General features: G+C 40.2%; 1 protein-coding gene across 2 annotated transcripts in view; it reads right to left on the bottom strand.

Moving 5' to 3' along the window:
* The window catches only part of baiap2l1b (BAR/IMD domain containing adaptor protein 2 like 1b), a 146,966-nt gene that overhangs the window by 60,406 nt on the left and 65,506 nt on the right, over positions 1-21,054 (bottom strand). The window contains exons 4-6 of one of the 2 annotated variants that reach the window (XM_061974321.2): positions 18,773-18,834; positions 6,997-7,068; positions 4,776-4,910 (exon numbers count right to left, since the gene is read on the bottom strand). In XM_061974321.2, the coding sequence (XP_061830305.2) occupies positions 4,776-4,910; positions 6,997-7,068; positions 18,773-18,834 (269 nt within the window). Of the gene's footprint in view, positions 1-4,775; positions 4,911-6,996; positions 7,069-18,772; positions 18,836-21,054 lie in introns of both variants that reach the window. The other variant, XM_072915839.1, reaches the window with a different exon arrangement.

Genomic DNA, 21,054 nt, shown 5'->3' with positions numbered 1-21,054 from the left:
TCCGGGTGGGGATGACGTCATTCCGCAACGTGCGTAGTGACATCAGATCACACAATGGTGGTGACCAGGCGGAACAAACGCTCTAAAATGTACTACATTTGACAAATTATGATTGCAACAGCGCTACTTGTAATAATCATAAGGTTGCTACTTCATCAAAATTAGGACTTCCAAGCAATATACTGAAACATTTGAAAACACAGCATAATTATAAAAGAAAGTCGTGTTTTTAACCACTCCTATCTCATCCCAGCAGCAGTAATCACACGTCATCTGAATACAACAGGTACTAACTCACCCCGTATCACGTTATTTGTTAAATTGAAATGAATGTCTTCTCATTTAGATGAGCATGACGAGAGACTAGTGTTGTCCCGATACCAATATGTTGGTACCGGTACCGGTAACAGCATGTACTTCGGTACTTTTCTAAATAAAAGGGACCACAAAAAATGGCATTATTGGCTTTATTTTAACAAAAAATCTTAGGGTACATTAAACATATGTTTATTAATGCAAGTTTGTCCTTAAATAAAATAGTGAAGATACAAGACAACTTGTCTTTTATTAGTAAGTAAGCAAACAAAGGCTCCTAATTTAGTCTGCTGACATATGCAGTAACATATTGTGTCATTTATCTACCTATTATTTTGTCAACATTATTAAAGACAAGCTGTAAAAATGAATTATTAATAGAGATGTCCGATAATATCGGACTGCCGCAGTGACGTGCAGCAAGAAAAAAAATTTAAAAAGAAAAAAAAAAAATTAAATTGTTATATGTATCCAGTGATTATACTATAAAGTTATTTTCCATTTAACTTCACCAGTTTTAGATTATTTTTATTCAAAATCGCTGAATTTTCACATTTGCCGTTCAAATACTGAAAAGAGACGGTGCGGTGAACAGCAGCCAGTTGAGGCACGTCATTCAGTGCCTCAACATGGATTGCGCAATGACTCGGCTAACTGCTGGCCTGCTGTGCAGTGAGACTGTATTGCTATATGAACTATATTATACATTTCCATAGTTTAGTTAGCTGAGGTATATAATGTACAGTGTATTTTGTCAACAACTGTATGTGTGTAAAGTATTTCTTGTGCTGAGCGATCATAAAACGGCTGCAAAAGACGCACTGGCTGAGACTCGCCTCCTGCACCCCCGTCGTAGAATTGTTATATCAACTAAAGCCCACAATTAAACTTTCCACGTGCAAGATTGAATCTATTTTAAAAACAAATTTCATAAGAAGCCAAAAAGTGCAAAAACAATAATGTTGGTGTGGGAGGAGTTGTGAATGACTGCAGGGACACAACATTAGGTACACCTGCAGACTGCAGGTGTACCTAATTCACAACTCCTCCAACACGAACATTATTGTTTTTGCACTTTTTGGCTTCTTATTAAATAACTTTTGTAACCTATTTTCATGGGCTTTCCTCTTTGTGATGTTAAGTTCCTGTTATGCGCTGTTATACAGTATATGCCTTGAGCTCTTATTTTGAAGGCGCTAAGAGCGGAAGTGATGTCACGTTGCGGAGGTTTTTGAAAGAAGGTAAATAAAGTGGTCCTCGTGTAAACTGGAGCCTCCGTGTTTGTTATTTTGTAGTTTCATACAGTATAGGCGACATTTATAAACCCTCGGTTACACTTTTTTAAATAGATTCAATCTTGCACGTGGAAAGTTTAAGTGAGGGCTTTAGTTGCGGCGCATGGACTTAATTTCTAAGTAAAGGTAAGACCATAATAACGTTTTTTTTACTAAATGTGCTTTTTTGTGTGCTACAGTTTGTATGTGTAAAGTTAAAGTTAAGTTAAAGTACCAATGATTGTCACACACACACTAGGTGTAATGAAATTTGTCCTCTGCATTTGACCCATCCCCTTGATCACCCCCTGGGAGGTGAGGGGAGCAGTGGGCAGCAGCGGCGCCGCGCCTGGGAATCATTTTTGGTGATTTAACCCCCAATTCCAACCCTTGATGCTGAGTGCCAAGCAGGGAAGAATGCTGGTATGAGCTTTTAAACATAACCTGTTAACTGCTGCCAATCAAATGGTGAATAAGATACTCTTTAGGGTTCATATGTTTGTAAATCTGACTGTGATGAAGTCAGTGCCTCACCAGCCATCAACCTCACCGCACGTCACTGGACTGCCGATATTATCGGCCGATAAATGCTTTAAAATGTAATATCGGAAATTATCGGTATCGGTTTCAAAAAGTAAAATGTATTACTTTTTAAAACGCCGCTGTACGGAGTGGTACATGGACGTCGGGAGAAGTACAGAGCAGTTGCGTCTCCCAGTCATACTTGCCATCCCTCCCGATTTTCCCGGGAGACTGTCGAATTTCAGTGCCCCTCCCGAAAATCTCCCGGGGCAACCATTCTCCCGAATTTCTCCCAGACAACAATATTGGAGGCGTGCCTTAAAGGCGCTGCCTTTGCGTGCCGGTCCAATCACATAATATCTACGGCTTTTCACACACACAAGTGAATGCAATGCATACTTGGTCAACAGCCATACAGGTCACACTGAGGGTGGCCATATAAACAACTTTAACACTGTGAACCCACACCAAACAAGAATGACAAACACATTTCCGAAGAACATTCGCACTGAAACACAACAGAACAAATACCCAGAACCCCTTGCAGCACTAACTCTTCGGGGGCGCTACAATATACGCCCCCCGCTACACCCCCACGCCCCAACCCCGCCCACCTCAACCTCCTCATGCTCTAATGTTTTAAAGGCCCACGGCACATTCTAAAAATACTATTAAAATAAACAAAAACATAACAAAAGTGAATTAACAAAGCATAAAGGTTAAATGTAATTTAGAAAAAGTTGCAATGTTGACTAATAAAACAAAACTGTTTTTTCTTTCTTTCAAACTGTCATTGCTCAAAACATAATATTGAATCAAAATCAATGTTATTATGAATTATTGACCTATCACATCAAATATTCCACTAAGAAAAATAGTTTTGGTGGAAGATTTTGCAAATTTGGTAAATAAATAACCCAAAAATTTATATTTTGTTGTTTTCTTACTGTACCGAAAATGAACCGAACCGTGACCTCTAAACCGAGGTACGTACCGAACCGAAATTTTTGTGTACCGTTACATCCCTAATATATATATATATATATATATATATATATATATATATATATATATATATATATATATATAATAAAATAAATATATATATATAGCTATAATTCACTGAAAGTCAAGTATTTCTTTTATATATATATATATATATATATATATATATATATATATATATATATATATATATATATATATATATAAAATATATATATATATATATATATAAAAAAAAAATATATATATATATTTTTTTTAACATATATATATATATATATATATATATATATATATATATATATATATATATATATATATATATATTTATATATATATAAGAAATACTTGAATTTCAGTGAATTCTAGCTATAAATATACTCCTCCCCCCTTAACCCCCCCATGATCGCCCGAATTCGGAGGTCTCAAGGTTGGCAAGTATGATTACACGGTTACTCTGCCGAGCTCTAGACAGCACCGACACTCAACAACAACACATCATTTGCAGACTATAATTACTGGTTTGCAAAAATAATTTTTAACCCAAGTAGGTGAAATTAGATCATCTACCACGGGCACACCAGACCGTATCTCACGGCACACTAGTGTGTTGCGGCACAGTGGTTGAAAAACACTGCGTTAAGGAACTGAATGGTTAAGCAGAATCGAAAGTGGAATCGGAAAAATCTTAGCAATTCCCATCCCTATATGCTGCAGTAGCTGCATCTTAGAGCACAAGTACAAACACGAATTCATAATCTACTGCTAATACTGCGCTGTCTTTTTGTCAGGTTCAAACACTGAATACATCTATTAAACAAGACAAGAGGCAAATAATTAAACAGAGATAGAATTAAATTTGGACTCAATTGAGGAGAGACGCCGTCGACCTGTAACCTCTTATAGTGTCTTAGCACGCTCTGCCAAAAGATTGCATGCCTCCTTCTTTTATTTTGGACCCTCCCCGACCACATAGCCACCTTTGTTTCCAAAGGAGAAAGGTCGCAAAAAGTTCACAGAAAAGGTCGTAAACAATTCACAGGAAAGGTCAGTTCAAAAAGAGTTCCATAAAAAAAGAAAAAAAAGAGTTCGTAAAATACTTCAAAAAGAGTTCGTCTGGAAATTGGGCAGATCCTGCCATCTGTCCGCTTTGAAGTCCTTGGGTTAGAACAATATCTTTCTGTTGATTACCATACATGAGAGAAAACAGAAACCCCTTCATGTGGCTTTCCCCGTTACACAGTGGAGTTTTACGAGCCTTCTTCTTGGTAGGTTTCAAAGACAGCCTTTTGTCTTCTTGTCAGGAACACAATGTAATACAAAGTTTTTGTGATAATTTAGTAACAATTATTCTAACACTTGTATATATTTTTTTTGCTCTATGCTTTTTAACCTGTAAAGCACTTTGGCCCAATTTTAAAATGGTTGTATACGTGCTATATAAATAAAGTTGCCTTGCCCTGCCAATCACAATGCCTTTAAACAACTGCCAGTTGCCGCATGCCAGACCACACACGCTCCTATTATCTACCTTTTGTCCCCAAATATTGCTGCGCCGTGCAGCTTAAACATGACGTGGCTCGGGTGTCTGACGCCTAATTATAGCTTGGCAAAGTGACCCCCTCCGTGAGTGTGTCAGGTGTCCGCAGGCGTGCTCACCTCGCTCTCTTTGAACTCGTACTTGTTGGCGTTCTTGCCTTGGCTCTTTCTCCTCAGCTTCTTCAGGTCTGCATGGGATTTCTCCAAAGAGTCCTGCTTCATCTTATGCTCCATCTGGTACCTCTTGAACGTGGCCTGGGATGAAAAGGAATGAAAGATCCGTCGTGAACTGAGTGTTGGCCAGGATGCTGTTATGCATTCAGAATCACTGGTGGGGTTTCTTCTTTTCATTGCAATTTCTGGGCAGTGTTTGTGCAGATTGCTGAGAAATTGCTCTATACCGTACAATACCTTTGGGGTTTTCGACACTTAATTAATTTAAAGAAGCAAAAGACACCGCAAAATAAACAGATCTATTCTTTTATGCTAGTTAGTGTTGTGGTAAATTCAGAATTAATTCAATTAATTCAGCAGTGACTCAAATGTTCATGTATTTTCTTATAAATGAAAAATACCAACAAAACGAAGCTCGGACAGCTTAACCAGTATATGTTTAATTTCCAGTGAAAACACAAGTGAGTAGCAAATGATTGTCTCCCCTCGTCAAGCAAGGTGGTGGTCCGAGGCTGCATGAGTGCTGCCTGCACTGAAGAGATATGGCTGTGCAGCTCTGATTGATTCCATGCTTAGAAGTTAAGGTAGTGCCAGATAACAATGGTGCTTACATTGAATATTAACACATGTTCTCTGTGAGGTGTAGTACCAACCCCGAAAACCAGTGAAGTTGGCACGTTGTGTAAATCGTAAATAAAAATACAAACCCCGTTTCCATATGAGTTGGGAAATTGTGTTAGATGTAAATATAAACGGAATACAATGATTTGCAAATCATTTTCAACCCATATTCAGTTGAATATGCTACAAAGACAACATATTTGATGTTCAAACTGATAAACATTTTTTTGTTGTTGCAAATAATCATTAACTTTAGAATTTGATGCCAGCAACACGTGACAAAGAAGTTGGGAAAGGTGGCAATAAATACTGAGAAAGTTGAGGAATGCTCATCAAACACTTATTTGGAACGTCCCACAGGTGAACAGGCTGATTGGGAACGGGTGGGTGCCATGATTGGGTATAAAAGCAGCTTCCATGAAATGCTCAGTCGTTCACAAACAAGGATGGGGCGAGGGTCACCACTTTGTGAACAAATGCGTGAACAAATTGTCGAACAGTTTAAGAACAACATTTCTCAATGAGCTATTGCAAGGAATTTAGGGATTTCACCATCTACGGTCCGTAATATCATCGAAAAGTTCAAAGAATCTGGAGAAATGACTGCACGTAAGCGATGAGTAAAGGATATCGCCACATGGGCTCAGGAACACTTCAGAAAACCACTGTCAGTAACTACAGTTTGTCGCTACATCTGTAAGTGCAAGTTAAAACTCTACTATGCAAAAGCGAAAGCCATTTATCAACAACACCCAGAAATGCCGCCGGCTTTGCTGGGCCCGAGCTCATCTAAGATGGACTCATGCAAAGTGGAAAAGTGTTCTGTGGTCTGACGAGTCCACTTTTCAAATTGATTTTGGAAACTGTGGACGTCAAAGAGGAAAAAAAACATCGGGATTGTTCTAGGCGCAAAGTTGAAAATCCAGCATGTGTGATGGTATGGGGGTGTATTAGTGCCCAAGGCATGGGTAACTTACACATCTGTGAAGGCACCATTAATGCTGAAAGGTACATACAGGTTTTTTTGTATTCTTTATCTCTACTCGTGGTTCTTACTATTTTACACGTTTTATTATTTTTGTTTTCCAACTTTCCTTAGATGAGGCTCCTGCCTCAGGGGTTATTGGCTGTGCTTGTGGGGGCGCTTTGTGCCAGCGTCCTGGTGGCCATGGTCTGATGGCCTCCTGGTGCAGATGACTACTGTGATAGTGTTTACTCACATGTCTCCTCTGTACTCAGCCATGCAACCATTGGTCCATATAGTTGCATATGTGTGTATGTTGTGTGTGTGTGTTTGTGTTTGGTATCTTTATAAATAAAGTTTGATTGATTGATTGATTGCCGGAGGACATAAATAAAACAGGTATTAATTAGTAATGGTGTTCACATACTTTTTCACAAAAATCGGCTGATACTTTTTGGCGACCAATCGATCGACTCATCCCTAGTGTACAATACTTACATTTTCCAGATACTCATTATATCTTAGCACCATTTGTCATGCGGTTAATGGTATGCACATAACACACGCACAATTACTACTCACTGTCATGTATTTGACATCCATGTCTGTTTTTCTCTCCAGTTCTCCTATAATCTCCATGTGGAACCTTTTAAACTTCAGGTGGACCCCAGGGTAGATGAAAGAGAGAAAAAGGGAATAGTTAGAAACTTTGACAGAAGGACGGAACATCTGTCCTCAACAAAAAGGGTAAAAAAAACCCAAAACAGCGTTAAATAGGAGAAATACATTAAAATTGCATTGGTGCATGTGTGCGGGGGTGTGCTGTCGGTTCAAGGTTGCTCTTACGAATGAGTCAGAAACGAAGCGTGGGAATGCCCACAGACTTCTCCCTCTTCTTCTTCTTCAGATGCAGCTCTCACTCATTAGTGTGAAAGTGGCGAAGCTGCAATCGGCATATCAGTCCAAACAAAAATGACCCTCTTGCTTAACATACAGTCGTGGTCAAAAGTTTACATACACTTGTAAAGAACATAATGTCATGGCTGTTTTGAGTTTCCAATCATTTATACAACTCTTATTTTTTTTGTGATAGAGTGATTGGAGCACATATTTGTTGGTCACAAAAAACATTCATGAAGTTTGCTTCTTTTATGAATTTATTATGGGTCTACTGAAAATGTGAGCAAATCTAACATACAGCAATGTTAATATTTGTTTATATTTTTGTTTCATCTGACCACAGAACTTTCCTCCAGAAGGTCTTATCTTTGTCCATGTGATGTCAGATGAAACAAAAATGTAGCTGTTTGGCCACAATACCCAGCAATATGTTTGGTGGAGAAAAGGTGAGTCCTTTAATCCCAGGAACACCATCCATACCGTCAAGCATGGTGGTGGTAGTATTATGCTCTGGGCCCCACATCTTTGGAACTCTTTACCACCAGACCTTCGTAACTTAGATTCAATATCCCTCTTCAAATCAAGACTCAAAACACACCTATTCCTGACTGCTTATTCATTGTAATCATCTTTTCTTCTCTATCCTTGTTGTTGTTGTTGTTGTTTTTGTCACACCGCGGTGAGGGAAGTCTTGTCTTGGGTTTTTCTGTCTTGTGATTTGCATGTTTTAGTTTGAAAAGTAACTCTCCTCTCGTTTCAGGTCACTTGCCCTTCCTTTTGTGTCATCAGTCTGACGTCATCCCGGTTCCCTGATTGTTTCCACCTGTTCCCTATTACCCTCATGTGTCTTATAAGCCCACTCCTCCCTTTGTTCTGTGCCAGATTGTTTCGTTTATTCGTGCTCTCTATGTTTCGTTTATTCGTGCTCTCTAGCTTCCATGCCCATGTCCATGCCTTGTCTTGCCTTGCCTCGTCTTGTGCTTATGTTCTTTGATCCTGAATCCCTTCGTTGCTATTTTGAGTTTTCCTTTCTTCCTCCTCAGCAGAGTGATTTTTTTGTTATTTAGTTTATTCGGCCGAAGTGGTAAGTTTCAATTATTTTTCATTCTTTCCTCACATTTTTGAGTGACAATTTTTGTTAAAACTTTATTAGATTAGATAGTGTAGAATTTTTCATAGCTGTTGTTTCTTCCTCCTGTTGGAGCGTTTTTTTGTTTATACATTTTATAGCATATATTAATTATAGTTCGTCTTTGCTTTTGTGTTTTCCTCCGTTCGGAGTGATTTTTGGTTGTTCCTATTTTTTTTGGAACCTTTTTTGCCGATTAGTTTTTGGTTAAAATAGATATTGTAATCCTTGACTTTGGAGGTGAAAAGGAAGCTGTCAAAATAAAAGCCTGTCTAAGTTCCCTACTCTGCATCTGAGTCCTATCTTTTTACCAAGCCTGACAGTTTTTTATCCAATTTGATTTGATTGTTTTGATTTTGTACGTTGTCCTTGAGTGCCCAGAAAGGCGCCTTATAAATGTATTATTATTATTATTATTATTATTAAAAATTGAGCTGTTTGGCCACAACACCCAGCAATATGTTTGGAGGAGAAAAGGTGAGGCCTTTAATCCCAGGAACACTATACCTACCGTCAAGCATGGTGGTTGTAGTATTATGCTCTGGGCCCCACATCTTTGGAACTCTTTACCACCAGACCTTCGTAACTTAGATTCAATATCCCTCTTCAAATCAAGACTCAAAACACACCTATTCCTGACTGCTTATTCATTGTAATCATCTTTTCTTCTCTATCCTTGTTGTTGTTGTTGTTGTTTTTTATCCAATTTGATTTGATTGTTTTGATTTTGTACGGTGTCCTTGAGTGCCCAGAAAGGCGCCTTATAAATAAAATGTATTATTATTATTATTATTATTATTAAAAATTGAGCTGTTTGTCCACAATACCCAGCAATATGTTTGGAGGAGAAAAGGTGAGGCCTTTAATCCCAGGAACACCATCCATACCGTCAAGCATGGTGGTGGTAGTATTATGCTCTGGGCCTGTTTTGCTGCCAATGGAACTGGTACTTTACAGAGAGTAAATGGGACAATGAACCTAACCCTAACCCTAACACCCTAACACCCTAACCCAAACCCTAACCCTGACACTAACCCTAACCCTAACCCCTAACCCTAACCCTAACTTAACCCTAACCCTAACCCTAAGGACAATGAACCTAACCCTAACCCTAACACCCTAACCCTAACACCCTAACCCTAACCCTGACACTAACCCTAACCCTAGCCCCTAACCCTAACCCTAACCTAACCCTAACCCTAACCCTAACCCTAACCCTAACCCAAACCCTAACCCTAACCTCCAAATTCTTCAGGACAACCTAAAATTATCAGCCCGGAGGTTGGGTCTTGGGCGCAGTTGGGTGTTCCAACAGGACAATGACCCCAAACACATGTCAAAAGTGGTTAAGGAATGGCTAAATCAGGCTAGAATTAATGTTTTAGAATGGCCTTCCCAAAGTCCTGACTTAAATGGTAAATGGGTTATACTTGCATAGCGCTTTTCTACCTTCAAGGTACTCAAAGCGCTTTGACACTATTTCCACATTCACTCATTCACACACACATTCACACACTGATGGAGGGAGCTGCCATGCAAGGCCTTAACCACCACCCATCAGGAGCAAGGGTGAAGTGTCTTGCTCAAGGACACAACCGACGTGACTAGGTTGGAAGAAGCTGGGGATCGAACCAGGAACCCTCAGGTTGCTGGCACGGCCACTCTCCCAACTCTGCCACGCCGTCCCCGCGTAGACAATGCTGAAGAAACAAGTCCATGTCAGAAAACCAACAAATTTAGCTGAACTGCACCAATTTTGTCAAGAGGAGTGGTCAAAAATTCAACTAGAAGCTTGTGGATGGCTACCAAAAGCAACTTATTGCAGGTAAACTTGCCAAGGGACATGTAAGCAAATATTAACATTGCTGTATGTATACTTTTGACCCAACATTTTCAGTAGACCCATAATAAATTCATAAAAGAACCAAACTTCATGAATGTTTTTTGTGACCAACAAGTATGTGCTCCAATCACTCTATCACAAAAAAATAAGAGAAATGATTGTAAACTCAAGACAGCCATGACATTATGTTCTTTACAAGTGTATGTACACTTTTGACCACGACTGTATATTGTGTCCACAATCAATTTCTGTGACATACAGTAAATTGATGCTGTGACTCACCAAGTGGAGTCCATTAACAAGTCAGCCCACTCGCTGATACTGTGGGCAACAATGGCTCAGAGGTGATCCTTGGCCCGTGGCTTGCATTTAATCAGAAGGAACTAGATAGGGTTTGGTTTGAAGGAACAATCATAAGATGCTTTAGGCTAAAATCAAGTGTCGACTTCTGACGGTGGAGGCATTGCTTTGAATAATTTATTAGCGTATCTTATCCCGAGAATTTGAATTTTTGCTTCCTCCTAACTCCCATTAATTCAACATCATAGTATGTTGCCCTTGTTGTTAAAATAGCATTTTTTGAGGATACAGTCGCGATCAAAAGTGTACATACACTTGTAAAGAACATAATGTCATGGCTGTCTTGAGTTTCCAGTAATTTCTACAACTTTTTGTGATAGAGTGATTGGAGCACATACTTGGTCACAAAAAACATTCATGAAGTTTGCTTCTTTTATGAATTTATTATGGGTCTACTGAAAATGTTGGGTCAAAAGTATACATACAGCAATGTTAATATTTGCTTACATGTCCCTTGGCAAGTTTCACTGCAATAAGGCACTTTTGGTAGCCATCCACAAGCTTCTGCTTGAATTTTTGACCACTCCTCTTGACAAAATTGGTGCAGTTCAGCTAAATGTGTTGGTTTTCGTACATGGACTTGTTTCTTCAGCATTGTCCACACATTTAAGTCAGGACTTTGGGAAGGCCATTCTAAAACCTTAATTCTAGCCTGATTTAGCCATTCTTTTACCACTTTTGACGTGTGTTTGGGGTCATTGTCCTGTTGGAACACCCAACTGCGCCCAAGACCCAACCTCCGGGGTGATGATTTTAGGTTGTCCTGAAGAATTTGGAGGTAATCCTCCTTTTTCATTGTCCCATTTACTCTCTTTAAAGCACCAGTTCCATCCATCCATCCATCCATCCATCTTCTTCCGCTTATCCGAGGTCGGGTCGCGGGGGCAGCAGCCTAAGCAGGGAAGCCCAGACTTCCCTCTCCCCAGCCACTTCGTCCAGCTCTTCCTGTGGGACCCCGAGGCGTTCCCAGGCCAGCCGGGAGACATAGTCTTCCCAACGTGTCTTGGGTCTTCCCCGTGGCCTTCTACCAGTCGGACGTGCCCTAAACACCTGCCTAGGGAGGCGTTCGGGTGGCATCCTGACCAGATGCCCGAACCACCTCATCTGGCTCCTCTCCATGTGGAGGAGCAGCGGCTTTACTTTGAGCTCCCCCCGGATGACAGAGCTTCTCACCCTATCTCTAAGGGAGAGCCCCGCCACCCGGCGGAGGAAACTCATTTCGGCCGCTTGTACCCGTGATCTTGTCCTTTCGGTCATAACCCAAAGCTCATGACCATAGGGGGCGGTATGGCGTAGTGGGTAGAGCAACCGTACCAGAAACCTGAGGGTTGCAGGTTCGCTCCCCGCCTCTTACCATCCAAAATCGCTGCCGTTGTGTCCTTGGGCAGGACACTTCACCCTTGCCCCCGGTGCCACTCACACCGGTGAATGAATGATGAATGATAGGTGGTGGTCGGAGGGGCCGTAGGCGCAAATTGGCAGCCACGCTTCTGTCAGTCTACCCCAGGGCAGCTGTGGCTATGAAAGTAGCTTACCACCACCAGGTGTGAATGAATGATGGCTTCTCACTTCTCTGTGAAGCGCTTTGAGTGTCTAGAAAAGCGCTATATAAATCTAAGTCATTATTATTATTATTATTATTATAGGTGAGGATGGGAACGTAGATCGACCGGTAAATTGAGAGCTTTGCCTTCCGGCTCAGCTCCTTCTTCACCACAACGGATCGATACAGCGTCCGCATTCCTGAAGACGCCGCACCGATCCGCCTGTCGATCTCACGATCCACTCTTCCCTCACTCGTGAACAAGACTCCGAGGTACTTGAACTCCTCCACTTGGGGCAAGATCTCCTCCCCAACCCGGAGATGGCACTCCACCCTTTTCCGGGCGAGAACCATGGACTCGGACTTGGAGGTGCTGATTCTCATCCCAGTCGCTTCACACTCGGCTGCGAACCGATCCAGTGAGAGCTGAAGATCCTGGCCAGATGAAGCCATCAGGACCACATAATCTGCAAAAAGCAGAGACCTAATCCTGCAGCCACCTAACCGGATCCCCTCAACGCCTTGACTGCGCCTAGAAATTATGTCCATAAAAGTTATGAACAGAATCGGTGACAAAGGGCAGCCTTGGCGGAGTCCAACCCTCACTGGAAATGTGTCCGACTTACTACCGGCAATGCGGACCAAGCTCTGGCACTGAGCATACAGGGAGCGGACTGCCACAATCAGACAGTCCGATACCCCATACTCTCTGAGCACTCCCCACAGGACTTCCCACTTGCACCAGTTCCATTGGCAGCAAAACAGGCCAAGAGCATAATACTAAAACCACCATGCTTGACGGTAGGTGGTGTTCCTGGGATTAAAGGCCTCACCTTTTCTCCTCCAATACCTGCTGGGTATTGTGGACAAACAGCTCAATTTTTAATAATAATAATAATAATAATACATTTTATTTATAAGGCGCCTTTCTGGGCACTCAAGGACACCGTACAAAATCAAAACAAATCAAATTAGATAAAAAACAACAACAATAACCTTTTCAATCCGGTTTCAGGGCAAATCACTCTACGGAGACAGCCCTCGCAAAAATGACTAATGATCTACGGCTAACGATGGATTCTGATGCGTCATCTATGTTGCTGCTTCTTGATCTTAGCGCTGCTTTCGATACCGTCGATCATAATATTTTATTAGAGTGTATCAAAACACGTATTGGTATGTCAGACTTAGCCTTGTCGTGGTTTAACTCTTATCTTACTGACAGGATGCAGTGCGTCTCCCATAATAATGTGACCTCGGACTATGTTAAGGTAGGAGTTCCTCAGGGTTCGGTTCTTGGCCCTGCACTCTTTAGTATTTACATGCTGCCGCTAGGTGACATCATACGCAAATACGGTGTTAGCTTTCATTGTTACGCTGATGACACCCAACTCTACATGCCCCTAAAGCCGACCAACACGCCGGATTGTAGTCAGCTGGAGGCGTGTCTTAATGAAATTAAACAATGGATGTCCGCTAACTTCTTGCAACTCATCGCCAAGAAAACAGAAATGCTGATTATCGGTCCTGCTAAACACCGACATTTATTTATTAATACCACCTTAACATTTGACAACCAAACAATTACACAAGGCGAATCAGTAAAGAATCTGGTTATTATCTTCCACCCAACTCTCTCGTTTGAATCACACATTAAGAGTGTTACTAAAACGGCCTTCTTTCATCTCCGTAATATCGCTAAAATTCGTTCTATTTTATCCACTAGCGACGCTGAGATCATTATTCATGCGTTCGTTACGTCTTGTCTCGACTACTGTAACGTATTATTTTCGGGTCTCCCTATGTCTAGCATTAAAAGATTACAGTTGGTACAAAATGCGGCTGCTAGACTTTTGACAAGAACAAAAAAGTTTGATCATATTACGCCTATACTGGCTCACCTGCACTGGCTTCCTGTGCACTTAAGATGTGACTTTAAGGTTTTACTACTTACGTATAAAATACTACACGGTCTAGCTCCGTCCTATCTTGCTGATTGTATTGTACCATATGTCCCGGCAAGAAATCTGCGTTCAAAGAACTCCGGCTTATTAGTGATTCCCAGAGCCCAAAAAAAGTCTGCGGGCTATAGAGCGTTTTCTATTGGGGCTCCAGTACTATGGAATGCCCTCCCGGTAACAATTAGAGATGCTACCTCAGTAGAAGCATTTAAGTCCCATCTTAAAACTCATTTGTATGCTCTAGCCTTTAAATAGACCCCCCTTTTAGACCAGTTGATCTGCCGTTTCTTTTCTTTTCTCCTCTGCTCCCCTCTCCCTTGTGGAAGGGGGACACACACAGGTCCGGTAGCCATGGATGAAGTGCTGGCTGTCCAGAGTCAGGACCCGGGGTGGACCGCTCGCCTGTGCATCGGTTGGGAACATCTCTGCGCTGCTGACCCGTCTCCGCTCGGGATGGTGTCCTGCTGGCCCCACTATGGACTGGACTCTTACTATTATGTTGGATCCACTATGGACTGGACTCTTACTATTATGTTGGATCCACTATGGACTGGACTCTCACAATATTATGTCAGACCCACTCGACATCCATTGCATTCGGTCTCCCCTAGAGGGGCGGGGGGGGTTACCCACATATGCGGTCCTCTCCAAGGTTTCTCATAGTCATTCCCATCGACGTCCCACTGGGGTGAGTTTTTCCTTGCCCTTATGTGGGCTCTGTACCGAGGATGTCGTTGTGGCTTGTGCAGCCCTTTGAGACACTTGTGATTTAGGGCTATATAAATAAACATTGATTGATTGATTGATTGTATAATGTCGGAGGCAGATATTTACATATATCCGAATTTAAGTTGTACTTCTTCCATTTCTTCTCTTGATGCTCTGTCAGCAAGTATACTGTGTGTTGCCCTTGAGTTCTTTGGAATGTGTTGTGACTAGCATTTTGTTATGGCTAGGGAGGGGGAAGGAAAGAGAGGTTTTTGGCGTTGGGAAGGGAGACCATTTTGGGGAGGCGCAAGAGAATGTTCTATGGTTAGACTGGTCTCAATCAAAAATGTATATTGGCAAAGCTTTGAGAATATACAACAAAATACCTATTCTGTCTCTGGTGGTTTTTCAACTCAGCTTTAAGTGTCGGAAAGAACTTGGGAGCGAATTGTGACTTGAATTCCCTGGGAGGAACAACTGGTCCAAAACACAACAATAACAACAACAAAGATAGAGAAGAATAGATGATTACAATGAATAAGCAATCAGGAATAGGTGTGTTTTGAGTCTTGATTTGAAGAGGGATATTGAATCTAAGTTACGAAGGTCTGGTGGTAAAGGGTTCCAAAGATGTGGGGCGGAGCGGCTGAAAGCTCGGGCACCCATGGTGGACAGTTGAAATAAAGGGACAATGAGATTGATGGATGAAGAGGATCTTAGGGAACGTGAGGGCGTGGCGACATGGATCAGGTCAGAGAGATATGATTGGAGAGAGGTTACGGATGGCTTTGAAAGTGAGGAGAATTATTTTTTGTTTCATCTGACCAGAAAACTTTCAGGTCAGACCCATAATAAATTCATAAAAGAACCAAACTTCATGAATGTTTTTTGTGACCAACAAGTATGTGCTCCAATCACTCTATCACAAAAAAAACAAGAGTTGTAGAAATGATTGGAAACTGACATTATGTTCTTTACGAGTGTATGTAAACTTTTGATCGCGACTGTGCATGGCTAGAAATGTGCAAAATAAACACCTCAAGCCTGATTTATTAAGATCCAAATGCTTCACGCTAAACAGCGTGTGCAATCCATAAAATAGCGTGTACTATGAGTGGGCGTGTTGCGAGTGATCTACTAACAAAAGTGTTGCAGACAACTTTATTTAAATGAGGATTTTGCGTGCACTACACGGGGCATCACCACGGAAATACTCATTTACTGCACATTCATTCAATCGTGCTCCTACCTGTGGCATTTTGCTATGTTTTCAAAACCATCAGGAAACATGTACCACATTTTAGAAGCAGTCGTGCAGTGCATCTACAATAAGAGTTTTAATCATATAGGACAGGGGTCGGCAACCCGCGGCTCCGGAGCCGCGTGCGGCTCTTTGATCACTCTGATGCGGCTCAGCAGCTTACTTGCTGAACCCCCCAATTTTCCCGTGAGACTTCCGGATTCCAGTGCCTCTCGCAGAAAACTCCCGGGATGAATATTCACCGATTTTCGCCCTTACAGATATAATAAGGGCGTGCTATGATGGTACAACATTCGGCGCCCTCTACAATCTGTATTAACAGCGTGCCAGTCTAACAATTGTTATGCAATATACATCTTCTGCTTGCACACGTACGTGACAGCAAGGCATACTTGGTCAACAGCCACACAGGTTATACTGACGGTGACCATATAAAACAACTTTAACACTCTTACTAATAATGCGCCACACTTTGAACCAAAACCAAACAAGAATGACAAACACATTTCGGGAGAACAACTTTAACACAACAGAACAAACACCCAATCCCATGCAGCCCTAACTCTTCCGGGATACATTATACACCCCTGCTACCCCCCCCCCCCCCCTCTCTCTCTCTGTGCGATGGTTGAGGTGGGCGGGGTTTGGTAGCGGGGGTGTATAATGTATCCCGGAAGAGTTAGGACTGCATGGGATTCTGGGTATTTGTCCTGTTGTGTTTATGTTGTGTTACGGTGCAGATGTTCTCCCGAAATGTGTTTGTCATTCTTGTTTGGTGTGGGTTCACAGTGTGGCGCATTATTAGTAAGAGTGATAAAGTTTTTTTTTTATACCACCACCGTCAGTGTAACCTGTGTGGTTGTTGACTAAGTATGCCTTGCTGTCACCCATGTGGGCAAGCGGAAGCCCCATACAACATGTGGCTGATCAGGCACGTTGGTTGTAGTGGGCGTTAGATGCTTTACCATCACGGCACGCATGACGCTGACAAGCGCTACTTATATATAACTCGCGTGCCGCACCAGTTTAAAAATTCCATATAAAGGTGTGGACAGCGTGTCTGAGACCCCTGATTTATACATAGCACAAAGCAAAAAAAAAATTTTTTAATAATTTCAAAAGTTTTTGCGGCTCCTATTGTTTTCTATAATTTGTGAAACTGGTCAAAATGGCTCTTTGACTGGTAAAGGTTGCCGACCCCTGATATAGGATATATGGTAATTATATATATATTATATGAAAAAAATATTAAATGGCACCAAAAGGTATCAATTGGATTAGTTTTAATCAGCCCTTTAAGTCATCCCGCAGCTATGAAATTATAAAAGGATGTTGCTGAAAGACAATGTGTCTAATATTGTTTTATTTCTGACCGTCCAAGTATGGTGAAACATACATGTTGGACGAAAGATTCTCTATCCATCGTGGGCACTCTTTTTTCACAGTCATGAGCGTAACTGTCGTCGGTTTGTGCGTCCTTTTCAAACGTGCTATATAAAATGCATAATGATGAGTGTTGATAAAGCATATTGCACGTGCTGTATAATATATTGCATCTTCTCCTCCCAGTATTGTGGGCGTTTTGATGAGCAGCATATATCATGCATATTAATTAAGACAGAGACCCACAAAAGACGCATGTTTAGTAGATCAGCTTTGCGTGTGGTATCAATTATGCACACGTTTTAAAATCCCCCATTATAATTATATTATCTGTGTTTAGCCTTTAGTTTTAGTTTTCTGGCTCTCCTCAGTCTCTTTTTGACTAAAATGTGTCTTCTTACTGTTGATATCAGCCACATACCAAGAAGTAAACTGTTCTCCTCCCATGTTGTTGTTTGTGTGAATTTCTGGGCACCTAACAATTCGATCAGATTCCGATTCCTGGAGTGACGATTCGATTCAGAATTCTCGCAATTTACTATTCGATGTAGTAATTATAACGAGACTTTTTTCAAAGCAGGTTACAGGTCAGAGAAGCTCCTTTTGGTTGCATGGAGGTGGCCTAAAAAGTATTTTTTTAACTGTATTTTCATGAAAAAAAAATAAATAAATAAAAATCGATTTTTTATTTATTTATCCCTCTTCAAATCAAGACTCAAAATTTAAAAAAAAAATCGATTTTTTAAAGTTATGAATCGATTTAAAATTGGGATGAATAATAATCATGATTCGGATATTAATTTTTTGTGTGTGCACCCCTAATGTTCTCCTTCCCACTGAAGTGTGGTTTCCTGCTGTATTTTGAAGTGGAAAACCACTTCATATCACGTCCAATGTCCAAATTTTGTAAAAACTTTTAAGCAGAGAAATGATTTGCGCCTTTTTCGTTTCGGGAAATAACTTTCAAAAGACAACCGTGTGATTTACAACAAAGGTCATCTCATGCAGGTGTCAGTGACTCACCATAAAACTGAGACCTGACATTTACAGTCAGTAGCTTAACGGGTACTCAAGACACGGAAAACTAGTATTTCTTCTCCCCGCTCCACTTTTCCCCATGGGAGGTGGGGTGGAAAGAGCGGCTACAGGGTGGGGTGTTGACAAATGAGCCCATAAATGGTGCTTAGTGATATTTTTTAACACGGGGTTTTACAGAGTAAGACAATTAAGCAGGAATGGAATTTTCAGGAAGCACCAAAATTACACTTACGTTGTCCTCCAACTCAAAAATAACTTTTCTGTGGACTTCTGAGATACCCATCAGCACCATTCCTGCAAGAGAGCATAAACATGACATATCAAGTAAAAATACACCCCATTATGAATGCTCGAAGAAGAACGAAGAGGAATCAACAACACCCAGTCAAGCTTTCTTGAATGAAACATAAATACCACAGTGATGCTAAATGATTCTTTGCATATTTCAACCTTCGGCAAGTCAAGTGTGGCCACTTTTCAGATTATGTTACAAAGGATTCTCTGTGTCACAAGGAAAAGCGATATAAAATGTATGCGCCTGAACCGGAAAAACCGGGCCACCGACTGCTGAGGGCAATTAAAAAGAGCTTAAGTGACGGGCGGCACACGTTGCCACGTCACGTTTCTGCATGCTGCCGGTTAAAATGATCAATTTAGAATTACAAGGTGTGCAAAATTAAAGCCAGTAATTAAAGATTCCACTCTTCAACATTACATCATCACAGAAATAAAAAAAAAGTGAATATTAAAGAGGAACTGCACTTTTTTGGAATTTTGCCTATCATTCACAATCCCTATGTGAGACAAGAACACATGTTTTTCTTTTTTTATGGATTCTAACTTGTAATTAGAGATGTACGATAATATCGGACTGCCGATATTATCGGCCGATAAATGCTTTAAAATGTAGTATCGGAAATTATCGGTATCGGTTTCAAAAAGTAAAATTAATGACTTTTTAAAACGCCGCTGTGTACACGGACGTAGGGATAAGTACAGAACGCCAATAAACCTTAAAGGCACTGTCTTTACGTGCCGGCCCAATCACATGACATCTACGGCTTTTCACACACACAAGTGAATGCAATTCATACTTGGTCAACAGCCATACAGGTCACACTGAGGGTGGCCGTATAAACAACTTTAACACTGTTACAAATATGCGCCACACTGTGAACCCACACCAAACAAGAATGACAAACACATTTCGGGAGAACATCCGCACCGTAACACAACATAAACACAACAGAACAAATACCCAGAAGCCCTTGCAGCACTAACTCTTCCGGGACGCTACAATATACACCCCCCGCCACCCCCTACCCACTATGCATATGTTAATTGAAACAGTGGAGATTCATTAGATAAGTATTAAAACAGTAAAACAAACATACAGACAGCCATCAGACTGTATAATGCATATGTTCCTTTTTGACTGTACTTGAATGTATAATAGACTGTATTTATATTATTCACATGTGAATAATGCCGTATAATAGACTGTATTTATATTATTCACATGTGAATAATGCTGTATAATAGACTGTATTTATAGTATTCACATGTGAATAATGCTGTATAATAGACTGTATTTATGTTATTCACATGTGAATAATGCTGTATAATAGACTGTATTTATATTATTCACGTGAATAATGCTGTATAATAGTCTGTATTTATATTATTCACATGTGAATAATGCTGTATAATAGACTGTATTTATATTATTCACATGTGAATAGTGCTGTATAATAGACTGTATTTATAGTATTCACATGTGAATAATGCTGTATAATAGACGGTACTTATATTATTCACATGTGAATAATGCTGTATAATAGACTGTAGTTATATTATTCACATGTGAATAATACTGTGTAATAGACTGTATTTATAGTATTCACATGTGAATAATGCTGTATAATAGACTGTATTTATAGTATTCACATGTGAATAATGCTGTATAATAGACTGTATTTATATTATTCACATGTGAATAATGCTGTATAATAGACTGTATTTGAATTATTCACATGTGAATAATGCTGTATAATAAACTGTATTTATATTATTCACATGTGAATAATGCTGTATAATAGACTGTATTTATATTATTTACATGTGAATAGTGCTGTATAATAGACTGTATTTATAGTATTCACATGTGAATAATGCTGTATAATAGACTGTATTTATATTATTCACATGTGAATAATGCTGTATAATAGATTGTATTAATATTATTCACATTCAATAATGCTGTATAATAGACTGTATTTATAGTATTCACATGTGAATAATGCTGTATAATAGACTGTATTTATATTATTCACATGTGAATAATACTGTATAATAGACTGTATTTATATTATTCACATGTGAATAATGCTGTATAATAGACTGTATTTATATTATTCACATGTGAATAATGCTGTATAATAGACTGTATTTATATTATTCACATGTGAATAATGCTGTATAATAGACTGTATTTATATTATTCACATGTGAATA

This window comes from Nerophis lumbriciformis, linkage group LG22, assembly GCF_033978685.3.
Source record: "Nerophis lumbriciformis linkage group LG22, RoL_Nlum_v2.1, whole genome shotgun sequence".
Lineage (NCBI taxonomy): Eukaryota > Metazoa > Chordata > Actinopteri > Syngnathiformes > Syngnathidae > Nerophis > Nerophis lumbriciformis.
The sequence above is the reverse complement of the archived record's forward strand: the minus strand, read 5'-3'. Positions and strand labels throughout refer to the sequence as shown.